The following is a 26,740-nucleotide window of genomic DNA, read 5'->3' on the forward strand; positions in this document are numbered from 1 at the left end:
ACCCATTCATCTCCCTGTTCCCACAGCAACCAGATCAAATCTTGACCAGATTACAGGTTTCTTTTCTTCTTTCTCTATTCTAGAGCATTTAATCCTGTATCATTAATGAAATTTCTTTCTAAACTTCTAATTCTTACCACTGGGACATACTATCAGGGAAAGATAGCACTAATAAGGTGTCATGTATTTAACCTTATGGGTCTGTATAAGCTCACAGTGTGATTTAAAATTTACCTTACAATGTGTTCAAAATCGTGAATTGAAGCTTTCAAAATCATCCCAATTTCTTAGGTCTTTTTCACTAATCCTAGTTCCTTTTATTGTCTCCCTGAAACAATCTTTCCTGTCTTCTATATTTCTTTTCCTCCATTTTTTGAAGTGTCATTTTGCCAGGTTCCACAAAAAATAACAATGGGATTACATTCTCCTGTCTTCCTAGTCTGAGAGACTCTAATTTGTAGGAAGTCTTTCTACCTCTCCCATTGGTGGCCTCTGGCTTTCAAAATAATCATTGCTGATCTAGTCTTTATGTGCTTATTTATCCCTGTCTGTAAATCCTAGCATTCCTGTCTCTAGTGAGAGAGGAAGGAATTAATTGGGTGGGAGAGCTCTTCAAAATTGCCAGAGTGTGCTGCTAAGTTTATTATAATGTCAAGTTTTTTATAAGATTTGCCCTTAGGCTCAATCTAGGCCTAATGCAGTGGGTGGCTTTCCAGAAATTCACATGAAGAAGTGACCAGCTAGAAACAAAATGAATGGATTTGCTTTATACCCAGTGTGTTCTATGTCATCCTGAAGATGTGGGATAAAGGCCAAGGAGGGGAAGAAGAGAAAACACAACTTGCAGACTTCATGTTCATGTTAATACACAGAAAAAGAACATCCAGGGCACAAAGAGGGCAGTTTTTTCCACCTAACCTCGCCAGTGGGCTTGGGGATAGTCCCAAGGGGAGGATTTCTACCTGGCAATGAGATGGCATTTTGACAAGTGACACTCTATGAATAATTCTCTGCTCCAGTCTAGTGCCGAGCACTTGGAATACTTTCAGCAGGATAATATTCACTCTGCAGTATGAAATCTGTTAATGGGTTTGTGTGCTCAATACTCAGGTCTCCCTGACACCACTCCCAGAGCAGGGTGGAGTTCAGGAACAAAAAAGTCTGGCTGGGGCTGGGAGCGTTTGGGATCCAGCTTCTCTGTAGCAGAGGTCCCACTGTGGCTGCTCCTCTGCAGCTGTGCCAAGCAGCCCTTCCAGTCCCAGGGACAGACACTGATTCCAGGGCAGCTACTACCAGAAAAAGCATTGTTCATCTCAGGGAAATGCACTCAAATCTGACTGATTTTCCTCTCAGGCTCCCAACATCTGTGGGGGCTCTTGATCTTTCTCTAATGTAACCCATTAGTGCTCTGTTTTTCCTTCCTCTATTACACATTTTGTCTCCTGTGCAGTGGGCACAAACGCCCAAGTGATGTCATCCTAGAACAAGGCATTTCTCTAGAAGTACATTTAAAAAAAAATTTCCTTCTATATTTCCTTCTATAGTTCACATAACTATCCCATACAGCAGCTTCCTTGTCATGACAAATTTCACAAGAACTCCTGTTAATGATGCATATTTATTCTTTCCTGTCTCTTTTGAATGATAAATACTCATTCCTCCCCTTCTAGGCACACTCATTAATCTGTTTGTCAACAAATTAAATGCCATTATCTTGCCAATGCTATTGTTTCCAACTGCCTGAGTGCCTTGGTGCCTCCCCATGCACTCTGAGCACGAGGCTGTTGAATGTTCATTAATACAAAGTTTGAATTCCCAATGAGACACAAAACTGAGCCAAGAAAAGATTTGTGATGCAGCAGCTGTGGGTGCCACTGCAGCGAGATTTTAGGAGATGCCCTAGAATGGTTTGGAGGGAAAGATACTTTGGTTAGACAAGGCAGAGTGCCAAAAAGGAGTGGGATTTCACCTCTCTCATGTTCTGCATAACCTCAGCTCTGGATCTTCAGCACAGGAAGACAATGACCTCTTGGAGGTCCAGAGAGCCACCAAAAGGATCAGAGGGATGGAACACCTCTCCTGAGAGGGCAGTCTGAGAAAGCTGGGGTCATCCAGCCTGGAGAAAAGAAGGATCCAGGGAGATCTTGTTGCAGCCTTTCAGTACTTAAAGGTGGCTTATAAAAAAGATGGGGACAAACTTTTTGATAGAACCTGTTGTGGTAGAACATGAGGCAATGTTTTTAAACTGAAAGAAGGAAGATTCAGGCTTAATACAAGGAAGAATTTATTTACAATGAGGGTGGTAGAACACTGGAACACACTGCCCAGAGAAGTGGTAGATGCGTCATCCCTGGAAACATTCAAGGTCAGGTTGGATTGGACTCTGAGTAATTTGATCTTGTTGAAGATGTACCTGCTCATTTCAGGGAACTGGACTAAATGCCTTTAAAGGTCCCTTCCAACACAAATTATCCTGTGGTTCTGTACTTAGGAGAGATTTAAACACTGATCTCTCTATTTGGATGAGTGTTTCCCCGCTTCTGGGGCAGGAAAAATAACCCTCATGGCTACTGATGAGCCCAGAGTGGCTGGAAATGGAGTTTGGAGGGAGCCTGGCCATGGCTGGTATCAGAGTCAGCCTCAAGCCTCTCTGTGAGTCCCCACACCTGCCAAGGCAGAGATCAGGACATGTAAGAGAGTGAAAGCCCAGCAGTGAGGCTCTGTGTGAGTCTGGGCACTGCCAGGGCAGCTGTATCTGAGCAGAATTCAAGGAGGCTAATTTTGGACTTCATCACTGAAATTCCACCTGTGTCCTGCTTCAGCTTCATGCCTTTCTGGATCTACTCCCCTGTGCCCTCATCACAGCCTGGTCAATTTGATGAACTGCTCAGTGATTCAGCCTGCACTAACTTTCACAGCTAAGTGCTTTTGCCATCCTTGCAGAGACAATCCTGAAATGAGCAGTGCTTCACCATCTCAAACTAGGGCTTTGGAGACTGATTTCTTTTCTTAAGTACTTCACCAATTCCCTGTTCCACTCTAACTGCTCAGATCCAATAGCCAGTCTTTTTTTCGTGGCAGGTTCTTTTTGGTTATCAACTTTAACCTCAGGAAATGCTCAACAGCTCTCGAGTCAGGTACAGTAAAAGAAGATTCAGGAAGCAAGTTGAAGTAATGTATTAAATAAGATAAAAATTATTTAGGGAAAATAAACACACATCAACTATTGGAAAGTCAGTTTTTAGGTAATATTCTGGGTTTGATACTCTTTGCCCTTTGGCTGTGTGTTCCTAGACAAAAGAGTACTCATCCAGGAACTGTGCCACCACAGCTGTGTGCCCTAAGAAAATTCATTGCAGCTCTCAAAAATTGCTTTGACTTGCTATCCTCATTATTAAAAGAAAGTGGAAAAAGGGTTTAGGGAAGTAAAGGAAGCTCAGCAGTTTTCTCAGGAACATAAAAGCTAACATTGCCTCAATATCCTTGTACATTTTATTCTTTACCTGCCCTGGCTGGTTGGCTGTTTCACACAGTTACTTTCACTGTGGAAAAGATATGTTTCTAGCCATGTGCCATGTGTTCAGTTTTTCTGAATGTTCCTGGCATTGGCCCCTGGCCTATCATTATTAACTTAATTAATTTTACTCATCTTCCCACTAGCCAAGAAACCTTCAGCACCCACGGAAGAATTGGAAGATGCCAGCCTGTCAGCATCTGAAGAGAGTACACAAGCCTTACTTGTACCTGAATCCACAGATTCCCCCCAGAAGCAGACAGAAAGAAACCCAGCACAGCTTCCCAGCCCTCCATTGCTCCCAGCTCCACCACCTAAGGCAATCTCCAAAATCAACAAGAGCATAACAGGTCAGTCATCACTGCTCAGTAAGGAGCATTTCCCCATCCTTGATGTGTTGTTCACCTCCACAGCACTATGAAATCCTTTTCTCATGTCTTTTTTGAAGCCCCAAACTGCTGAGAATCAGGCCAGTTATAGTGAGTGAGCAGTAACCATGTCTAGTTGCCTGATAACAATGCACTGATCTTTGTACTTCACATATTTATCTGAACCTCTCAGGGGATTATTTGTTGTGAGTCTATAGCACTAAACACACACAAAACAAATCAAACCAACTGCAAACATCTGCTGAATCCCATGCTCATATCGATATGCCATAAAACACAAGGAAGATTTAAATGTTTTCATTACCTGGACTCCCACTGGAGAGCAGGACAGCAGCCAAAATCTAGTTCAAGTCAAAGGTTCTGCAGAGGATTTCTGTCTGAAGCGTTTGCTCTCCAGGGCAGATCTAAACTAGAGCTCTGAAATCTGCTCTCGTTAACAGAACACACAGGAGTGATACACCTGGCAGTCCTCTGTGCCAGACTTCACTGAACGTTTCCAAAAGCAATTCCCCTGGGCCTGATTTTCTAACGTATTGCCAATGTTACATTTCTCAACATTCTGGCACTGCAGAAAGGGTGCTAAAATGAGAAGTATTTTAGTTGGTTCCAATTTCAGGGCCCCTACATATGGTAAAAGCAGTTAAAAGGGCCTTATTGCAAATGAGAATCAAGTCTTGACATCTAAATGTCAGACCTGTTGGATATTTAGACTTTTAAATGACAGCCATTATGTGAGCCCTGATTTGCATCCACACTCATCATCTGGCACAATAAGCAAGGTTTTCAAAGTCACCAGGGAACAAAACATCACAGGGACTCTGTGACCTGACCACTGGGGCTTACAGAAAATATTGAGGTTTTCAGTCTCTTTCAAGAAAATTACAAGTATTTGTTTCCCATGGAAACAATTCATACTTTGTCTGTGCTTAAAAGCTGTAATAACTCAAGTGGGAGCTGGATTCAAAATGGTCATTTAGTGCTCCTCAGGAGCTGCTGTTCAGGTTATTTCACTGTCCTGTGCTATGGGTGAGGCTTGAGCCTCCCCTTCCACCCTTCAACAGGGACAGGAGCCCCAGGCCCCCTGTGCCTTTGCTCAGCTGAGGAGAAGGCCATGCTTGGCATCAGATGTATTTGGAAACCTGACCCACACAGGGTATTGAGATTACACCTCCACTAAGCACTTCAGAGCATTTTGAGTTCAGATATTTTGCTGTTTAACCCAAGTGTTTCCTGTAGCATCTGAGGTATTTTCAGTTTTGGTATTTAATTCTCATTTACATTTTCCACATAGAAGAACTTGTAATTTTCTCAATGACTCCAGTAACTCTAGACTCTTTTCCAGTAGTGATTATACATGTTTATTTTTGTGGGGATGTGGGGGCAGAAGTTAAAATTAAACGAATACCGTCAGTGAGTGAGAGGAAATACAGAAATGTAGGGAGAGTGAAAGGGCGATTATGAAAGATAAGGAAGATGATGAGGTTGGAAAGCTCTTTTGTGTTTAGTATTTCCCCCCATTAACAATGCCAGGGATGCTGTCAGCAGAGGAGTAAGTGAAGCACCAATTAATCAGAGAGAGGAGGAACAGGGCAAGGTGCAAAGACATCACTTCACAGGATTATTCACTGAACATCCCTCATGACTGTCATTCTGCCTGGCCCCTGGCCATGTGACACCCCGGATGTGGCCCTGCCCCAGCCAGTGACACCCTCAAAGTGATGTGACTCTGCCCCATGTCACATGACACCCTCAGAGTGATGTGGCTCCGCCCCCGGCCACGTGACACCCTCAGTTATGTGGCTCTGCCCCCGGCCACGTGACACCTCGAGAGTCATGTGTCCACACCCCTCAGACATGTGACATCCCTGGGGTCACGTGGCCGTGCCCCAGACACGTGGCACCCCGGCATCACATGGCCATAGCCCTCAAACACGAGACACTTCTGGAGTCACATAGCCCCGCCCCTCAAACACATGACACCCCTGGAGTCACATAGCCCCGCCCCTCAAACACATGACACCCCTGGAGTCACATAGCCCCGCCCCTCAAACACATAACCCCCAGCCCGTGGCGGGGTCATTAGGACAAATTAGGTGTGATCTCAGAAAATTCTCAATATTGTCCAAAGCTGCAATGAGGATGATATTGGCCCTTGACCTGTTCCACGAACAAGCTGGTGTAAAGACAAGACAAAGTCTCCTCATTTCCTGCTTTAGGGCTGAGCTGAACCCTGGTTCTTGCTCTGAGGAAACACAGACACCCTCTCTCTCTGTGCAGAGGATAAAAGGGCTCAGGAGGGGTGGTTTTGTCCATCCCCTCAGTAGCAGCAACTGATATAAATGTGCTCTGTCCATCTCCACAGTAGCACAGACTCAAACTGCCCTTGAGTACCAAACTCCATCTTTGTCAGCAGAGCTTGTCTGTCTCCTGGCTGGAGCCAGAGATCCTCCTGATCCTCCGAGCCACTGATCCTCCTGATAACTACAGGAGCTCCGGGCTGGGAAGGTGTCTCAGACATTGCACATCCAGCACCCTGACTCTTGGAGAAATGCCCCTGAGCTTTCAGACTTTCCAGATTTTAAACAGGCTAAGTTCTGGGCTAGTTTGAACCCTGTCTCCTGTCTGCAAGGAGATTATAAAAGCCATTGCTAAGGGTTCCGGGGTGGAGGGACACAAATGTGCACAAACACCCTCTAAAGATGAAAAAAGTAATATTAGAGCTTCCCTAGAACAAGAGACTTTATTGTAGATAATTCTCCTTGCTGAAGGATGCTCTCCTCCTCACCTCACAAACACGAAAAGAGACCAGGCTTAGTGCTGCCACACTCAGGTTTTCAGTGCTTGACTTTGGTTATGATTTGCATGTTTTTGGTAACTTTTATGCAGGATGCTGGCTCTGAGAGGACATACTCAATAGCTAGCTAGAAGTTAATATTTTTTGCCCTCTCCAGCAAGCTACTCTGCTGACTGGAACCCAGTCTTGTTACAGGACTACTTCAGGATAATCCTGGCCTGAGCAGAAGTTTTTCTCTGCTAGGAATTGAGGGATTTATCTCAAAAGAGTAGAAAAAAAGAAAAAATTACCTGTGAAAACATGTTTGTACCAAAGCTGCTCAAGCTGTGCCAGTTTAAATTCCTGTGTGAAGCACTAGGTGGCAACAAGGGACAAGAAATACTGTGGGATGAGGAGCTCGCATTGCCTTTATCCACCCAGCCCGAGCTGCTGATATAAACAGCTCCATATGCCAGAGGCTTGGGACATGGATATAGGGGAGGGGAAAGGGGAAGAGGACTGCAGAACAGAAAAACTAATCAGCATCTTTTTCAGGCCAGATGTTCTATTATCCTAAGGGATATTGTGTGAAGCTACCAAATTTACAGCCAGGGACATGTCCACTGTGCTTCAGACTCAAATGCTAGGAAATGTATAAATCAGTCTAAATGTATAACTCTAATTTCAGACAAAAGGTTTACATTACATAGAAAACAGCTGAATCTGGGGCTAAAAAGATATTAGATTGCCTCACCCTTCTTTTTTGTTGTCAGTGCTTACAATATCCCATTTTTCATTTGGATGTTATTTGGCAAGTTTTGTTATGCAAACATTATCTTCATATTACAATGATTTTGGCATTTTCTCCACGGGCATATGAAAGACAGAAGACTGGGCTGTGCAGCAATCACACAGGAGTAGCTAATAGACACTGGTACATTTTGTCCAGACTCAGAACCACAGGGCATAAATTTTAATAGTCTGCCAGAGTCCAGCAGAGAAAATACGAGATTTGAAAGCCACCACAGCCCAAGCCTTTGGTAGTTAGAAGCAACAGTGTGGGCAAGCAAAAATGCAGTAGTGGGATGGGAAAAAGGAAAATGTGATCCTGTGAGAAAGAGGAGAAGTGTGAGAGGCGTCTGTTTTACTAGATTAAACATCTGGAGTGGTGCAGCAAGACCCTTTGGACTCAGTTACTCAGCCAGTTACCTCACAGCAAGAGCAAAAACATCACCATTTATCCTCTGTTCAATACAACAAATTAATTTCGGTGCAGAATCTGTGCACAAAAAAAAAAAAAAAAGAAAATAAAAAGAAAGGCATAGCACAACCTCTTCCACTCTTGTGTTTTGACAGCAGGAAGTGAAATGGATGATCCAGCCATGAAATCTCCTCCTTCCACCATCCTGAAGAACTATGTCATTGTCGGTTCCTCCCAAATCTCAGGACAAGCCGCCCTCTTCCACCCCTCTGGCCAGAAAAGCTCAGAGCCCCATGGCAGAGGCCAGGTAACAACGCCCACCGGTTCCCCTCACCTGGCTGCCGTTCATCTGCCTTTACCTCCCAGCAGAGTCATTGAAGAACTCCACAGGGCTCTGGCCACCAAACACCGGCAGGACAGGTACCTACAGCCTGCAGGCGACAGGGCTGCATGAGGACACTCATCCCACCACATCATCCTTACTGGAAAATGTTCCTATCCTCTTGTTAGCATTTTAATTGCTGCTACAGCTTGGGGTTGCCTTCCTCATGATGTCACTGCTTGGAACAAATATCCCTGGTTAAAATGCTTAATTTGGCACCTACTTCCTTGTATGTTCTTCCTTTATAAGGAGGTTACTCTGGCACAGGAGTGGGTTTTCAAACAGGTAGAATCAGATGATAGCCCTTGATCTACTGCAAAAGAAAATCTCCCCCCAGGATACCAACTGAGAGTAGCAAAGGTACATCCTGCTCCAAGTACTCTACACATGAGAAATGCTGCAATTTCTGTGTTTTTTGGCTGACACAGGAGCACATACAAGATCCATTTTTAATACAAATGTTTTTGTGGGAGTACATTGTATGCTTTATCTGGGTTTCATTGTAAGCCTTCCTGTGTATCAGAGGAGGACAGAGATAACCTTTGCCATCCCAGAGTTTTGGAGTGAAGTTGGCATAATTTCTCAGTTCCCTAACAACTACTGCTCCAGGGAATAGATTCACATAATGTCATTTCCAGGCCCTGTTAAACCTTTGTCATGATCATACAATATCATATAAATATTTCATGCCATGCATGTTTTACATCAGAAGGACGTGTTGTTGTGGGTTTTTAATCACTACACTGTATGTTGTGACCATATATCAAAGAAAAACATTATTCACCACTCCTCCATGTCTCATTTTAATAGCAGAGGCAAGAAAACAGATCCATTAGCCATTGTCCACTTGAAAATGCCATCCTGTGTTGGGCCATGCTGAACTCCCTGCCCTGCCCTTTACGAGCTACAGGATGTTTTTCTCATTCTCATGTAAGTTTATACTGCAGCAATAAAACTGTCTTTGTAAAGTCTGGCCTGTGCATCTTCCACCCACAGCTTCCACGGAAGAGAAAGTAAAGGCTCTCCAAAAAAGAGAGTGGATGTCCGTCCCTCAAGAACATCGAGTATGGAGCGCAACAAAGAGAAGGAGAACTCGCTGAGTTATGGCAGTGACTCAGAAAACAAGAGGAACTCAGTTAAAGAGTCAGATGAGAACAAAGAAAACATGATCATGAACTCAGAGCTCAAGGAAGAGTCTGTTTTTTATCAGGATGAGGAAGTTCTGAACGACTCTGTAATTTCTGGTAAGGATAGTCACTGTATTACAAAAATACACTCTCACAACTGAAGGAAATGCTCTAAAAGCAGCAGAAAATATTGAGAAGGATAAATTCCTTTACTTGTTACATGAGCTTTTTGAAGGAATCCTGGTGAACAGCTGAAATTAAATTGGAGTCACAGTGATTGTCCTGCAGGCAGTGCACACTGAGATGTATCACTGTGCTTTACCCTCTCAGTTATTGCTGCACCCTTGGACTGCTCTGTTTGAACAGCAGCACTCCCAGACATCCCACTGTGAGCAGCCTGAGCTTTCTGTACACCCAGTGCCAATGCTGCTGCTGCCCTGGAATTCCAGGACTCTTATTCCATGCAGCAATGGTACATGGAAAAGTGATAGAGACCAATCAATCTAGGAAGGACAAACATATAGAGAAAATATCTTGAAGAATAAAGTTTGCCTCCACTTGGTCCATTTTACCCCTTCTTGAGACATATGGGGAATGCATTTTATAATCCTGTGCAATTATTTAAGTGAGCTTTGGCAAAATAATCAGCTCTCGTTAAAAAATTTGTCATTCAAGGCTTTTAATGTTTTCCATGTTAGCAAGACAGATTCAGTCTGAAATGAATCCTTCACTCTCTCCATGAATGCATTAAAACAAGGCAGGCAGAGGACAATTTATCAAAAAATAATTGTTATAGCAGATGAAAGATGAATTTTAAAAGGTGTGTTTGAAAGCATGAGCCAGCAGACAGGACGTGAGTTCTGCTGCTGTCTTAAGACACCAAGTAAAAGGACAGACTCCTGAGATAAGGCAAAAGAAAAGAGTCCCTTGCCTAATTGCTATGTGTTTAAGGATAGCCTAAAACATGAAAAATACCTTTTAAGTTCTTTTTTTTTTTTTTTTTTTTTTTTTTTGGCTATGTGTGTAAAAGTGGCCACCTTTGATAAAAATTCTACAAGCTAGAAGCAGCCAGGCAAAAAATACATTATCCCCTATGAGCAAAACCAAATTGGAATATTTAACTATTGAAGGTGAAACTATATTTAACAAATATTTATTCGTTATTATGATGATAGGAGGGCACTGGTTACTGTACAAGTTTCAGTGATATGTAGAAGCAGCTCTGGGTTTTCTACAATAAGTGCCTGAGTTTTGGAAAATTCCTGCAGTTGAAGGACAATGGTGCTGTACTGGGGATGGCTGAGGCCAATTGAGAAAAAACAGGCCTGATTCAAAGATATTTTGGCATTATTGTGGCTGCAGCAACAGTGCTGGTGGCCCAGAGGATACTGAGCTCTGTGACTGATGTCCAGTTAGAGCAGGCTGGGACATTCCCCAGGCATTTCTGGTGTGGAGGCACTGCTCAAGTGCACCCTGCACATTCCAGAGGTGCAGCAGGGACAGGGACAGCACCACAACAATTCCCTAAACATCTCCAGATTCGTTGTAGTTTGAAGAAATCTGGGCTGGTTTCCAAGTCAGGGAGTAAAACTATCCATTAATCCCGAGCTGCTTTGTAATCCCTGTACTGCCTTAGAAAGTCATCTGCTGTGCCACTGCCACCACGACAGGGCACAGTGCCACAGCCCTGTGGCTGCAGGGGGGTACAGACAAGTCACAGAACTCTGGAAAAAGTGAGGAATTATGCTTTGGTTTTCCATTCCTACTCAAGAAATCATTATTTGAAACCTCTGAATATGCAGGGCAAGACGAGCTTAAGAAACAACGTTACTAGAACATAGCCCACAAGTGATAGATAACTGCTGCACTCAAGGTCTGTCCAGCATCAGGCAGTGTTAGGATTTGCTTTTTGATTGATTGGACAGTGAATATGATAAAAAGAACAGTAAACATACAGGAGATTAATGTCATGGTTCGACTGAATTAAACCAGGAAATTTCTGCAGGAACCTGCAGCCTGAACATGAAAAAGGGTGTGGATTTCCCAAGCATTTCTCGTTGACCTAGCTGAGGTGTGATCAATCATGAAACAATCCAGCCAAAATCCTACCTGAGATAGATGGTCAAGGGGCAGACTGGCAATGAACGTGCCTGACTGACCAAGAAAAATAACCCTTAGAAAAAGAATACTTAAATAAGGGTGTTTGCAAGTTCAGTTTCGACTGAGGTAGTGATCAGGAAGGAATTTGCCTCAGGGTGCTGAGTGGGGCTTTACTTTCCTCTTTGTTCTCTTGTTTTATTCATGTACACTTATTCTCTTTTAATATTTAGATTTTGTATGTATACTTGCATTTTAACCTGTTCTGGTAAATTATGTTTCGTTATGAACAGTCCACCTTTGATTGACAGAGGGAGCTGACACTGTTAAGGAGGATTTTGACCCAGCTTCCTTTAAAGTCAATGACAAAAATCCTATAGATTATATCACTTTCCATGTCCCCAAGGTGCCCTGCCCTGGGACACTGCAGCAGCTCCCGTGGGCACACAGAGCTCCTTGTCTGGATCTCTGACATGGCCAAATTCCTCTTAGGACCTCTTTAAAATATCCAGGTGAAACTGGGAATGTGTGCAGGGATTTTTCTAGCTCTGAGTGTCCTTCAGGTTGTTTCCAGCAGGAATTCTGTTGGGTCTTCTGCACTCACTCCCAGCGTGGTGGAGGCTTGAGAAACCCTGTCAGAGTCCCAAGTCTGTGGCTTTGTGAGCCAAATGCTTCTGATGGAGTCAGATATTCAGTTAGCAGAAGGCTCCCTGTGGCAGCAGCCAAGTCATTTAACTTCCCTGCCCATCTGTTAAATGTATATCTGCTACTTTAGGCAGAGCTGTGTGCTTTAATTTAATTAATGCTTGCAACAGACTGTGAGAGCATTTCAAGGAAGGTGCTAAATAAGGGCACAGCATTTGGGCTCCAGAAAGGGGTTTTGAGCTGATTATGGTTTCTGAAAAGTTTAACTTTAGATCAATGCAACTACCAAGAGATTTTTCACTGCTCACACAGGGATACCAAAATTACTCTGCCCCACTCTTTCCAACAGGTAAATGTGGGAAGGAGATTGTACAGGCTCCTCCCCTCTGCATAAAGAAATTTGAGATCAGTAGTGATAATAATAATGGAGGTCCATAGATCCCTAGCAAATAAAACCTCAGTATTTGAGAATGAGAACCTATTTAGGATTTAGAATCTTGCCAACCTCCAGAGCATCCTTTAAAAAATAGACTTTAATCCTATCTCAAATGCCAAAAATAATACCAATTAAATGTCATTTTCTTTAAAAATGAGGTGACCTTCTCTAGAAAAGGTGAAGCATTAAATTTAAAAAAACCCCAAACCCTTTAAAGCAAAAAAGAACCAAAACAAATTAACCTCTTATTACACACCATGCTCCCAAGATGAAACAAAGATTTAACTCAGTTCCTGCATGCCCTGAGGAATATATTCCCTCTGCATTTGCAGTGGTTTTGTGTCTGAGCCCTGCTCAGCTGTAGTGCTGCTTTCTGACATTAATGTGTACAACTGCTCCCTGCACAGCACCACACAGATCACTGTCACTCTGTGCCATTCCTGCTCTCCAGAAGTTCCTGTTTCATCCCCAGGAGCTGCCTTTCTAATAACTTTCCTTTCAATGCATGTCCCAGGTACTTTGCCAAGAAAATGCAAGAAAGAACTGCTGGCAGTAAAACTACGGAACAGACCAAGTAAGCAGGAGCTGGAAGACAGGAATATTTTCCCAAGGAGAACAGATGAGGAAAGACAGGAAATCCGGCAGCAAATTGAAATGAAACTCTCAAAGTAAGTGTTGTGAATGGGAACAGGGAGGAGCCTCCTTTTACAAGGGAGCATCCTCTGAGCAATGTCAGATGAGGCACTGCCACTCACCCCCAGGTCCACTGGCTGCAGGGAACCATCCACAAAGCAGTACAGTGCATTTTCAGCTGTTAATCAGCCACAGGAGAAAAAGTCCTAACTCTCTCTTCAGTTAGGATTGCCTTGACTTCAAGGGAAAACAAGATAGAAGTCAATTTGGGAGACAAAATCCTGCCAAATCTACCTGCAGCTCTGCTGCTGCAATCAAGATTTGGAGGTCCTCCAGAAACCCCAGTGCTTTAACAAAAATAGTAGTACAATTATTTATCAACCAGATTTGGCTTTGTCAGCTCTAGCTGAATGTGAGGATAAAGGCAATTGTTAGAGCTGCATATTTGCTTACCCGAGGGAAAGCTGCTGCACTGGTGCCTTAAGGCAGCATTGCCCTCACCTGAGGAAGGTGCCTGTGTAAGTCCAGCTGCAGGAACAGCAGGGATGTTCTGGTTTTGATCAGTAACCAGGGCAACAGGGGAGAGCTGGGAGAGAAACAGCATCACTAATGTGCAACCTAAAGCAAAGACTGAAGGTAACTGGGAGACTCAGACTGCACCATTTGGGTTTTGTGTGTGCTTTTTTAAGAGCTGCATTTGGATATCTGCAAACATGAATATTTTAGAGGAGACAAAGTGGATTGTTAAATAATCTGTGCTGTGCTGCCCACACGGGGACAGCGAGCACTGCTCACCGCCAAAATGCTTGGAATCAAATTGGGAAACATGAATAGAGTTCATTTTCAAGGCTTATTAAATATTAAATATCTCAAGCTTCTCCTGAAAGAAACATTTATTGATATTTAGACTAACTCATTCATGTGCATGCTTTTGATTAAACTTTACCTCCGGGGACAAGGAATGAGAATAAATGTGTGGATCAGAGCACAAGTCCTAATGGACCAGAGTTTATGGAGGAGAACATCTCTGCCCTCAGCTAAGGAACAAGCTGCTGAGGGAACACAGAGGAGGTTTGGGGTGCCCTCCATGGTGCCCTTGCAGCAGCAGAGATGGAGTTCTGGTCCCTGCAGTCTCAGTGCCTGCACAGCAGCACTTTGCACCCAAAGGGGAGCAGTGCTTTGTGCCAGGGGCTGCACATCTCAGTGCAGGTGGCAGACCCTGTCACTGGAAACATGCACATCCAGACAAGCAGAAAAGATCCCCCTACAATGTGCATTGAGTTCCAAGAGTTACAGCCAGAGCAGATCATAGGTGTATCCTATCAATACCCATCACCTTAGGAAGCAAAGATGAGCCTTGATCATCCTGGCCTTGTGCATACGTTTCAGGGAAATACCTCACATTGCACCCCAATATCATTAATTCCATTGTTTTGGCCATTCAGTAACTCATGAGATCTCTTCATATATCAAGAGCCTAATTTGATTTCTCTAAAATACATAAAAAATGGTTTCCACCCCACTGCATCCTTAAAACCAAGTTCAACCATCAAACTATTCACTGAATGAGAAGATTGTCATATCCAGCCCCATCTCATATTGCTGAAATGCCTAGAAGGTCACATCTCTTTTCAGCTCTGCCTGACTTCTCTTAGTGTGAAAGGTCTGATGGAACTACAGCCTTTAACCCTTTATTTCCATTTACTGTTTGTCTTGCTTAATAATGAGCCTAAAGAAATATTGTAAGGGAAGCACCCCTAGAGTCAAATGTCAGTACAAGGACTTGTAGAGGACGCTGCTGGACAGTGAGAGGGGCTGGTCACCACCAGGACACAGGAAATCTGTTGTGTGTAGGTGAATGCAGCTAAGGGAGCCTCCCCTGCCTACTGTGATCTCATGCAGCAATCTGGGGTGCAGCCCACCAAGTGTCACTGGTGATGTCTAGAGGATGGCTAAAAGCCATCTTTGTTCCAAGTGTTGGAAGTCAGGCCTTAATTTGGTTCCTTCTTCCCGGAACGGGGAAGATTGAGAGCATTTCGGGGAACAGACGGCGCAGAGATTGCTGGAATAGCCAGGAAAGGCAAAACAGATTGGGAGCAGTCTCCCACACAACTTGCAGCACATATGTGCTGGCAGAGCTCAGCTCAGCTCTTAACTCATCCACCAGAATAGAACATGACCGTGCAAACAAGCTCGGGTGGTGGATGAATGCAGGAAAATATTTACAACACCACGAAAAGCAAGTGAGTGTTCAAAAAACTCAACAGCCAACCAACAAAGTAAAAATGAATTCTGGCAAAGGCCAAAGAGCCAAAGCAGTAGAGATATCCCTTTGGAGTTTCTGACTAGGACTCACCCCACGAAACCCAGGCCACCTCAGAGCCTACACTCAGAGGAGAGCCTGGCTGTGGTGTGGAAATGAAACCAAACTGGGAAGAGTGAAATTCTTGGATGAGCTTTTGAGGTGTTTGCACTCATTCATTTCACTGGTACTTGTGCAGCACAGTCTCTGTGTGACAACTTAGAGGTTTGCAGCTAAGGAATGTAGTGCTGGGGTGGGAAGTGCTGCCTGGGAGAAGGGATCCAGTGGAAATGTCTGTTCTCTGCAGGGCTTTGCCACTACCTGTGCAGAAAAGAGCACTACGTTGCTGCTGCTGCTGCTGCAATTGTAACAGCAAATCACAGATCCAGTGTACCATCAGCCTATAGATCTGTGTTTAGCACAAAGAATGATCCATGGGCAGATTAGCAAGTCAATGGCTGACTGCATAAGAATGGCACATAACCAGGCAGTTGTTAACAGGATCGATATTTTTCAGCACAGTTGCAGGGGTTTGATGGTCTGTAGCTGTCTAGCAAATTGCCTCAGCCCCGCAGCTAACACAGCCTCGCTCTGTACTTTGGAGGGAAAGATGTACTGACAAAGATAATGTGCAAAATACACCAAATAATGGTGTTTATCTAGCTTTTAAAGTGGGGAGACAAAAGAATAGCATCCTCTCAAAACCGCTGTATTATTTAAGTGGTTCTGGTTGTAACACATTTCAGCTGTGAACCTGCTGAGAAGAGCAACTCCCTCCTATCACTCTGATGGGTGTTTATAAAGTCAAAGCTAAAACCCCTATTTTCATTCACTTTCCCACTCATTCCATCTCAAAAGAGAGATTGGGAAATTCTGTATTTTGAGACAAATTCTACTTTTACAGCAGTGCAAATCTACCGACTTCAGATTTATTATTGACTGATGGCAGTGTGAGGAGAGATTCCAGGATTCATTTATGTGCATCGCTGCTTTTGAAAAGTGTATTTCCTGTATTTCGTGCTCCCAGCCAATTTAATCTACCACTTGTTGCCGTGGAAACATGGACTTTTCCCTCCTCCTCTCTCCAAAATGGCAGTATTCCAGTTTTCCCTATGCTGTAGTGCTTCTCTTACTAATCCATGCATCCCCAGTGCTCCAGAGCACGGTGCACACTTGGAATACTCTAGTGTGCATTAGGCAACAGGGCTCCCAACAGCTCTTGGTTCCATTATTATGTGTTCAGAGCACAGATAATCAGCCCTCGATGGAATTCGGTGAACTGAGAGCTCTTTGTGGCACGAGGTAGAAAAGACATTTGCAAGTACAATTGTTTGCAATATCTTCTTCCTGTTTCACAGGCACACTTTTGTTCTAGCAGGGGTTTCAGCAGAAACCTGGGGGTGTGAAAGACTTGCTAGACTGAAGGGTGACTCAGGAAAAGGCTGTTTAATTAAATTTGGTATCTGTTTAGAAAGTTAATGTTTGAAGTGTCTAAGTGGCTCGTGCTTCTTGAGAATATAACCACGGTTAAAGACACTCCAGTATAACTTAATGTCTCAATGAAAATACGAATTCCTGGAAAAGATTATACTACTAATAGTCACTTCATGTGCTGCTTCACCTCCTCTGGTATTTGTACAAGTACACACAATATGTGAAGTGCCACTTAAAAGATGATGGGGACAGCTTTTTAAATACAGAAACGTGGGCAGAGGAGTCAGACAGGAAGAACAAAGGGTTTTTGTACACAGAGAGGAAGCAAAACTTGAGCACCTAAAGCTGATCTTTACCACGTTGAAAACATTGGCTTGGGTAGGTGGATGATGCTGGGCCAAGGTTTCCTGGCAACAAAAAGTGAAGAGAAGGCATCTTTCTTCAGTTGTTACCACATCTGGAATCTGTAGTTGTGGTGCTGCCCTGAGCTTCTTGGAGAAGCATTTTCACGTTGACTCACCCAGGAGATGCAGATGTAGCTAAAAGCACACCCAGAGGAGACCCTGCTTTGTACCTCAGGTAACAGAGTGTGAAGTTCACAGTGCTGCTGGAGACAGAACAATACCAAGCAAAAAGCATTGCAGACTGGCAGCCTAAAAGCAAAACAGCACCACAGCTCAGCACAGAGCACTCACAAAGACAGTTTCACCTCCTGAGAGCACAAAAGCTGTACCATGTTTCCCAAGGACGGCACATCCAGTGCCACTTCTCCATAGAAATGTCTCAGGGCAGCTTTGCTCACTGAAAAGGCATCAGCCCTTCAGACTGAGACATTCAGCAGGGAACTGGGCAGAACACACAGAACTTTGGGGAACATTTTGTTTAGATTGACCAAAAAAAAGTAGTTGTACATGTACAAACTACTGGTAGCCTTAATGCAGAAGTTTAGGAGATGCTGAACTGAGCCCAGCCTAAGCTTACCTGGAGATTAGCAAGGTTTTTTTTTTTGATGAATCTCCAACTGTGCTCGAACTCCCGGTCACTGGACTAAAAACCAGGGAAGTGCCCTAATTTCAGAAGGCTGGGAAGGCTTGACACAGATTCATTCCAGAGACAGAAAGGCAGGGGGGCATGTACAAAGAACAGATCAGCTGTCAGCACTAATTAGCTGTGTACAATTTAATGCATTTCATTATTGGGCAGGAACCATGCAGGTAACCATCTCGCTGATGCTGAAAATAACCTCAGCAGTAGCAGCGTGGGTGTGTGTGCAAGGCTCAGCTCCTCACACGAGCCAGGAGCTAAATATAGAGCCAGGATTTAATTCTGTGGGCGTGTGGGAGCCCAGGGAGTCTCCAGTCTCCTCACTCTGCTCCAGCAAGACGTGATGCTGGCAGCAGGACCAGCTGGGGGCTGCTGTCAGACCTGCTCAGGCCTGCAGGATTTTATTAGGATGCTCAGTGAGGATTTGGGGATTTTTTTTTTTAATGGTTTGCCCCTTTTCAGTTATGGGGTCTGCTTTTCAGGCTATGGAAAATAAAGATATTGTGAGGGATGGCGGGGGGAGCAGTAAGAACAATGTGGAAGTGAAGCTGAGATTTTTTTTTTTTTTTGGTGTTGCCTCCAGGATTAAGAAGTCCATATCCCAAGGCATTAATATTCCCTGTGCTATTCCTTGGTGTCAAGGCAGTGGCACAGAGCTGGAAACCTGGCTGTGAACACAGTGACAGGCAGCACTGGCCTGGTCAAGGGGCTGGGGGTTAGTGCTTGCTGCCAGAGTTCCTGAGACAGCCTTCAGTGGTAAAAGTCAGGAGGAAAGGGAGAAGACTCAAGTGTCATTAAGGTCTCCAAGCAATGAGTAAGTTCAGCCTCCTGTTTACATGGCTTTTCAAACCCAAGTAAGCTGCAGTGCAGTTCAAATAAAGCATTAGAGAGGGTTCAAGTGCATCTGTACATGCTGTACCTTCACTACGCTGTCCTCTTGTCTAAAGGACTGAGAAAGGTTTGTTCCCTTTCTGGTATTAAACTCCAAGAATAGAATGAACCTCACTAACACCAATCCCTGGTAGGCAAGTAAACCTGAGCCCCTGAGTGTGTGATCATACCAGGCCCTCTGGACAGCTCTTGAACCAGAGCTGCTTCCTTGCTTCAGCAGCATTTGCACAATTAATTATGGAGCAGCCAGTCGGCTCTGAGCAAGAGCCATGATCTGCAGCTGAACCAGAATGAGCAATTTGCTGTCTCAGGCCAGCCCACAGCTCGTCTGGCAAACGTTTTTGAACACATTAATTCATTTATAATGGGTTGAACCACGGTTGCCTTAGTCCTGGGTTACTCTCTGGTTTGAACATGACCACACGACCCAGAGGTGCTCCAAGTGCAGGCCTGTATTGCTGAGCATTCAGCATGCACCTCCTGCTGAAAATGGGGGGTATTTGTGCAAACATGAGGCACTATCACTGCAGAGGCAGTAAATTCTGCCAGGCAACAACATGAAGTTCCAAATTCACAGAGCACAGCTGATTAAAGATTGTCTTCTGGGAAGACACTATCTCCTTACACTGCTCTGTTCTACTTCCCCGGCTCCAGTGCTGGGAATTCCTAATCAAACCTGTTTTCCACAGCACAGTGAAGGCAAGGGCAGCAGGTCAGAGCACAGCAGGCAAGAGAAGAGCAGAGCAGCAGGTGGAAACACAGATAGGAATATACAGGCCCTTTTCTGGGACACAGAGTCAATTCCTCGAATAGATCTGGCGTAAGTGGCACAAGTGAAACCAGAAATAAAAAAATCAGAGTGCAGAAAGCCGTAAGTATCACAGGGCAGCATAACCACATAAATAAACTCACAAGAAAACTGCTTAAGCAAGTGTCATTGAGTTAGGAAAAAGCCTTTTTGGGAAGAAAACAGTGCACTTGTTTTGCCCTGCCAACCCGCCCACTACCAGCAGCACATGCTCAGCTCATCCCTTCCCAGAAATTGGGCACCTCCACACGCCTGAAGATCTGGGCTCTACCCTTGTGGTGTGACAAGCAGTCATAAAGCAAAGAGGAAATGCATAAAATGCCAGTAATAGTCTGTAATTCTTCACCTTACACGGGATTATGATTCAGGTCCTTGAGCTCGTGTGGGTCTGCAGTACAAGTAATTACAGAAAGAAATTGCTTTAATTTAATTTGCAGAGCTTAATCGATAGAGACCAAAGTAAGCTGCTCTGGTTGTCACAGTGATTTGTGCTGCTGTGGGATGAAAACCTGACCAGAACAAGGTGCTGTGACGGTTGTGAGCTCCTGAAAACCCAAGGATTGGGCAGGGAGAGATTCAGGCATTCACAGTGCCAGCCCTCACTTTGTATATGCATGGTCACTGTGTCACTGAGAGGATTTAGGATTATGCTTTTTTGGGTTAGATCTATTAATGAAATTCAGGAGAAATGTTTTCTGCACTTAAAGCCAAGCACTTACTTCACTTATTAGGAACAGAAGCCAGATGGGATGGACACTGTGTATCTGAAAGGCTGTGAACTATTGTGTAAGCAGAGTCTCAGCCAGAAAGGGGTTTGGCTGCATGTTTTTTAACACATCCATTTCAGAGGTGCCACTTGAAAGCATTTGAGAAAAGAAGAGGGGTAAAGTTTAGATGTTGTGTTGGTTCTCCTCCCACATGCCTTTTAAACTTAACCAAATTTGTAGGTAGACTGAGTGAGTGTCACCATGACTGTTGCAGTGAATTGCCAGCAGAATACCTAAATAGTCACTTCTCTCACAAAATCTGAAATGTAGTTTGGTTTGGAGAAGAAAAGACCTCCTCACTGCACACACACACTGTCCCTGGGGGCACAGCACTGAGTGATCCCTGCTTTACAGGGAAGGTTCCCAGATGTACATTCTCATGAAGAACTTGATCATATTTTTGGGCTCTCTTCCAAGAAAACTGCCTCAGTACATGTGATCCAAGGAAACTGCAATTCATACCCTGCAGTTTCTGGTTTACCAGATTCTGTGAGTTACTACAGTTCCCTCCTCCTGCAGCTCTGAGCACAACTTCTGTAGCCTGGTTCATTCAGGATCTCAATTCCTCCAGGAATCAGAGGCCTGGGCTTGCTGCTTTCATATAGAAAAAAACTGGGTCAGTCTAGCACAGTTTCTATGTGTTTGAAATAACTTCAGAGAAAGTGAGAGAGGGAGAAGAATGAAAGAAATAAGTATTTAGAAAATAGAAAGTGGGGGAAGGAGAGAAAACAGGTCAGAACAGAAGGTCACTGATTTTCCCCAACCACTGCTCAATAGATGATGTGCAATTGTATCAATTATTAAAACATGGCTCTGTCTTTCTGATTCCACTGCCTGTGCCCACCTAGCAAGCTGCAGTTGTATAATCAGGTCTTGGGAGCTTGAGTCAGCTGCAACTGCAAGTTTCCTTCAGTATGTGCTTTTCAGGATAATTAACTCATCCAAGTGGCCAGCACACTTCCTTGACCTCCCCAGAGTCTGGAGAGTTGTTTTCTCCTGAAAAGCACTCTTCTGTCTTTTCCTTTAGCTCTCACATGTAACACACCAGAAAACAAGCAAACAAACAAAAACAGGGACTCCCAGGTTTATCAATCCATGCTCATGGTTTTATCCAGTGGAATTAAGAAGAAATGGACCACACCTTTGGAGGCTGAGGACCTCCTCCTGTTGAAAGTCCACTTATGCAGAGGATATCAAGGCAACTGGGAAACAAGAACCACCAGGCTGGCAAAATCTGAGTCTTAAATCACATTAGAAACAGGTACTGCAATCTAGTTAGTCCATTGTTCTGCAAAGATGCGTCAGTTACTTTGTTTTCTTAAAACTATACAGAATACTACTCAGGCAAGAAACAAAGAGCAGAATAAAACCCAAGTGCCTCACTGCAGAAAAAAACCCTCTCAAAACCAAGACTACATTGCTCACAGATGAACCACCAGTGTCATATGCTTGAGATTATCATATTCATTAAGCAAATTAAATTCTGAATGAATTAATACTTCATTAGTTTCTCAGAAATTATGTTAAAAAAATGAAAGCCAGGCCCCCTCAGCAGTCTCTGCAGAAAGCAGCTGGCCTGTTGCACAGAGAGCAGCCTAATTTGAGGATGTCTGCAAAAGCCACATTCTGGCCAGGCTACACTGCAGCCTTGTTATAATCATCACTGGGAGTGGCTGCAGCACTTCCAAATACCACCCAGCTGGGGAAAAAAAATCCTCCTTCTCAAGAAAAGGTTAAACAAACCAGGACTGATGTGGTAAAGAAAGTTATATTTATGGGCGTTGTGCAGTTAAGCTTACAGAAATCCCTTTATCAGCCTGTTTACACCATAAAGAAAAAAGGTAACAGAGAACGATGTGTGTGGAAATGCCAGGCTTATGTGCACAGGGGTGATGGGGCAGGAGGCTGAGGCTTAGCAGGGAATTTTGGTGGAGGAGAGGCCCAGCACTGCAGTGCTGTGACTTGCCGTGCATCAGCTGCAAAAGGCAGAAAATCAGGGTGTGAGGGAGGGTGTGCACAGAGCCTGGGCTGTTGGAGCTCTGAGAGCTCTGCCTGGCCGTCCCCAGCCTGCAGTCCCTCCTCGGGCAGGGAACAGCTCCAAGGACAATCGCGGAGGTGGCACAATGGAATCCTTTTCCAAGAACACTCGGAGGTTTTGTGTGGCAGCCTTGAGCTTTGTCAGTGAGAGACAGGGCATGTTGTACCACAACAAACCACGGCTGCAACGCCCAAACATGACGTTACTTAATGGAATTCTTACATTTTATTCAGTTGAGGAACCCGGATTTCAGAAGATCAGAATATTCTGTTCTGTGTGAAATTTGCCAGCAAATTCTATTTGGATTTTTGTGACCATAACTAAACACAGGATCCTAAACAAAGTTCAGGAGGGTCCCAGAAAACTTTGGGGAAGAGCAGACAGAATATGAGGATGACATTTTAAAACTCAGATCCTGCCTATATTTTCCTGTAAGTTAGCCTGACATTTTAAAACTCAAATCTTGCCTGTATTTTCCTGTAAGTTAGCCTGGCTGCAATGCTCAGTGTTACATTTAGTGGCATCGAGTGACAAGTCATACTCCTCACCCTGTCCAATTTAAAAAACAAAGAAAAACAGAGTTACTGAAACACCACTTGCAGAAGGAAGTGAATAAATTCCCAGAGGGGCGGCAAATCTGTTTTTTCAGACAAGACAGTTTGCCATATTCTCCGATTCTGTACAACAGAGATAACCACACAGACCAGCTTTGCAGAGCACTGTGAGAGCTGCTGGTGAAAGAACTACAAAATTGATAATTATTGAGAGCAGAGGGCTTGCACCCCCACAGATTTTTTGGGCCACTTCTTGGAGCTGTCAATGGAATTTCTCATTTCACTCTGCACTAAGAGCAGGAATGCTCTTTGTATTGAGAAATAAACAGATAACCTCAAGAGAGATTTTGAAAGAGGCAAAATATTAAAAGCAAATAAATGGGAGTGCAGTAAAAAGCAGGATTCAGAGCCTGCTGTGGGCAAAGGCTGATGTGGCTCTGGCCAAGGTTAGTGACAGTGTGAGGCAAGGCTGTTGGTCTAACTCTGTCCTGGAAAATGCTGGGCCAACGATACTGTGCACAAGAGGAACAGAAAATTGTACAGCAGATGGTGAAATGCTGTCTGAAGGCAGGGAGATCCCATGCTTTTGGCAAGGCTCTGTGGGTGAGTGACAGGCGAGAACTAGAAAGTACTTGCCTTGCCAGGGGGAGCGTTCCCAGAGAGATTCCTGCAGTCTGGGAGCAGGTGTGCAGCCACACACACGCTCCCAGCACGGCCTGCCTGTCCCAGCAGCGTTTGCAGCTTCAGAAATTGCTGTCATTTAGGTTTTTCCTTCAGGGATTACACAAACTACTCAGAGAGCGCTGCATTTGCCTTGATTTACTTCAGTAATTAAGAAAGCTGCTCTTTGGCATTAAGCCTGACACTACAAGGAGTTTGCAAAAAGTGCCACAGCATGTCCCCTCCTGCTTGGAGCTGCTGGGTTAGGAGGTTCACAGCTCACACAGCTGGATGCCCCTGGCTCTGGGGTAAATCACACTGCTCCTTACAGAGGGCAAAGGCACCTCGCAGAGGTTTATTTGTCACCTCCCAGACTTTGCAGACTGCCAAAGGGTGCTTGGTACACACCTCCAGGTGACAGGGAAGGGTGTTTTCCAGAAGTCACTCCTCATGGGGAAATCCCCAGCAGCTCATGGCAAGAAGGGCCATTCTCAAATCGTTCTGCATCGAGTGAGGGTGGGGAGGAGAACTGACACACAGCTGACAGCCCACACACACCAATACTTTGTCTCTGCAAATCCAGCTGTGGATTCTTCCAGTGACCCCAATCCCACACTGGCACATTGCAGTGGCATCTGTTGTAGGGGCAGCTGTTTATGGATTAAGTGCACAGTACTGCAGGATCTTAGTGCAGCCCTGAGCATCCCAGCTGAGGCCAGGACATTCTGGGACACTTCTGTCCATGGACAATAGCTCTATTTGTTGCTCTCTGAAATGGAGCTAGTGCTACAGACCAAACTGATATGTCTCTCTGCCATCCTATGCCTGTCCTCACTGACTGCCACGGCTGAAATTGCACTCCTGGCTTCCCAGGAAATTGAATCATGAGCCTACAGACATTTCATTTTGTACAGGGTGCAAAAGTGGCTGACAAGCCAGCCTCAGCCTCCCTGGAGAAGAACGGGCACAAATGCTGTATTAGGGACTGTTCATACAGTGGAGTTAAAAACTAGCTTTTTTCTTTTCTTACCTTTTCCCTCCCTTTCCTTATTTTATTATCACAACGCAGTAAGTAGCCAGGAGTATGCAACTGTCACTAGGACAGGAAAGTCTCGGGTCAGTGGCAGTCCCCACACTGGGCTGAGATTTGCCTCTGTCTGCTGGTCATTTCAGATTCCCTCCTGCTGCTCATGCAGTTGCTATCAGAGTTGATTTTAGTATCATTTCAGCAGTGGCAGATGTCTTTATTTAAAATGATATCATGGTAATAAAGACATAGTGAGATAGAACTAAAACCCTGGGATTTATATGATTGCTTTTGTTTGCCTGTCCTGAAGCATCAAACCTACAATGTTCTCAATTTGCCCAAGTCTGAGATATGTAGCATTGCTTTTTGCTTTTTCATTCTGCAGGAACACAGGGCTCCAGAGTTTTATTCCTTTTTCAGAGGGAAGGAGGAAAAAAAAAACCAAAACAAACAACAAACTATTGCTTTACAGTGAATGTTATTAACCATTTTCAGTGACCTGCACAGTGTGACCAGGTCATACCCAGCTCTTGGTTTCTGCTGGAAGAACCTTGAACACCCATTTTATACCCAGCCTGAAGCTCTCCTCAACTTTCAGCAGAAGAGGGGCACTGGGAGCTGTACCACTTGCTCTGTTATTTGAAGAGTGTTCTTTCAGTGCTTTGCCTTGCTGAGCTATTTTTAGCTTGAAAGTATTCCCCAAACCAGTTCTTTGCCCAGCTGCAAGGCAGAGCAGAAGTGAGAACAAGCTGCTGTTCATGAGAACAGTGCTGCTCACACTGCCATTGCTGCTGAACAAGACACTCATCAAACTACAGACAGGGAACACATCTTTGGCTGAACAACCCGTTGTACTTTTGTCACCCAAATGACTAAATATTGTAATTCTATTACAAACAGGACAGATCCACTATCCAGCAGCTCTGTTAAACCAGAGTGGGGAAGCAGGTGGGAGAGGAGGAAGCTGCTGCTCTGAAATAAGCAGTTGTTACATTTAAATCCCAAGTCAGCATGCTGGTTCTTGCATATTAACTAATAACTCAGATGAAAATTAAAGCCATTATGCTATGTTGATCCTACAATGTGCACCAGCATCCTCCAAGAGTCCTTATCTGAGTGTGGAGAGAGGTATGAAAGCAAAAGCCTCCTGAAGGTGATGGAAGGATGCTCAGCATCTGCACTGACCTTGCAGCAGGTCTTTGAACTGGGTCCTGATCTGCTCCCAGCTGTGCCTGGCCTTTCTTCCTCACACCTTGGGAAAATTAGGCACCCAAAGGTCAAATGCAGCAGGGCTTTCTCAGGTGGTGAGAACAGTGATTACCCTCAAGCCTTCTTTACCTGAATCCTCTGACACTATTACATCCTGGCTAACAGCCCTGTGCAATAACAAACCTGCCACAGGGTAGGTCCTTCAGGGACAGTGGGTTATGATGCAAGGGTCATGCTGGGCAAATGTGTGGTTTCTATTTCAGCTGAAATCTGAACTCTTTGCAGGGCTCCTATCACAGAAATGATAATGGTGGACAACTGTAATTGCCTGACAGATGAGTGACAACATAATTAACTGAACTAGTGCTGATAAGCAGCTTTGAAAATCCAGACAGAACTAAAGGCCAAACAAATAAATAACACATGTAATTAAGGCAACATTTATAGCCTCTGTGTTTATCTGCAGTTTTCTTATTTGGATGCAAAAAATAGTTCATGATGGCACAGAGACACAAATATCAGGCTATTTTAAAGAATGCAGCTCACAGCATTTACCAAACCAGCTCACCCTTTTCACACTGCTCTGAGCTCCCTACTGTCACACAAGGTCAGCAACTGCTCTTAGGATGCTCCAAGGGCTGGAGAGCCTCTGCTTTGGGGTTGTTCAGCCTAAGGACAAGAAGCTTCTAAGGAGACCATGTTGGGGCTTTCCAGGGATTAAAGGGGGTTTTTAAAAAAGAGGGAGAGCAACCTTTTACATGGGCAGATAGTGATAGGTCAAGGGGGAATGGTTTTAAACTGAAGGAAAG

At 44.3% G+C, this 26,740-nt stretch overlaps 1 protein-coding gene across 5 annotated transcripts in view; it reads left to right on the forward strand.

The window, feature by feature from the left end:
- The window catches only part of PHACTR3 (phosphatase and actin regulator 3), a 100,436-nt gene that overhangs the window by 58,946 nt on the left and 14,750 nt on the right, over nucleotides 1-26,740 (forward strand). For 3 of the 5 annotated variants that reach the window (XM_088175203.1, XM_088175205.1, XM_088175206.1), the window contains exons 5-8: nucleotides 3,661-3,864; nucleotides 8,036-8,297; nucleotides 9,256-9,503; nucleotides 13,079-13,232. In XM_088175203.1, coding sequence (XP_088031329.1) covers nucleotides 3,661-3,864; nucleotides 8,036-8,297; nucleotides 9,256-9,503; nucleotides 13,079-13,232 — 868 coding nt within the window. Of the gene's footprint in view, nucleotides 1-3,660; nucleotides 3,865-8,032; nucleotides 8,298-9,255; nucleotides 9,504-13,078; nucleotides 13,233-26,740 lie in introns of all 5 variants that reach the window. The other 2 variants (XM_014873946.2, XM_088175204.1) reach the window with 1 other exon arrangement.

This window comes from Sturnus vulgaris, chromosome 17, assembly GCF_052056855.1.
Source record: "Sturnus vulgaris isolate bStuVul1 chromosome 17, bStuVul1.hap1, whole genome shotgun sequence".
NCBI classification, from domain to species: Eukaryota; Metazoa; Chordata; class Aves; order Passeriformes; family Sturnidae; genus Sturnus; species Sturnus vulgaris.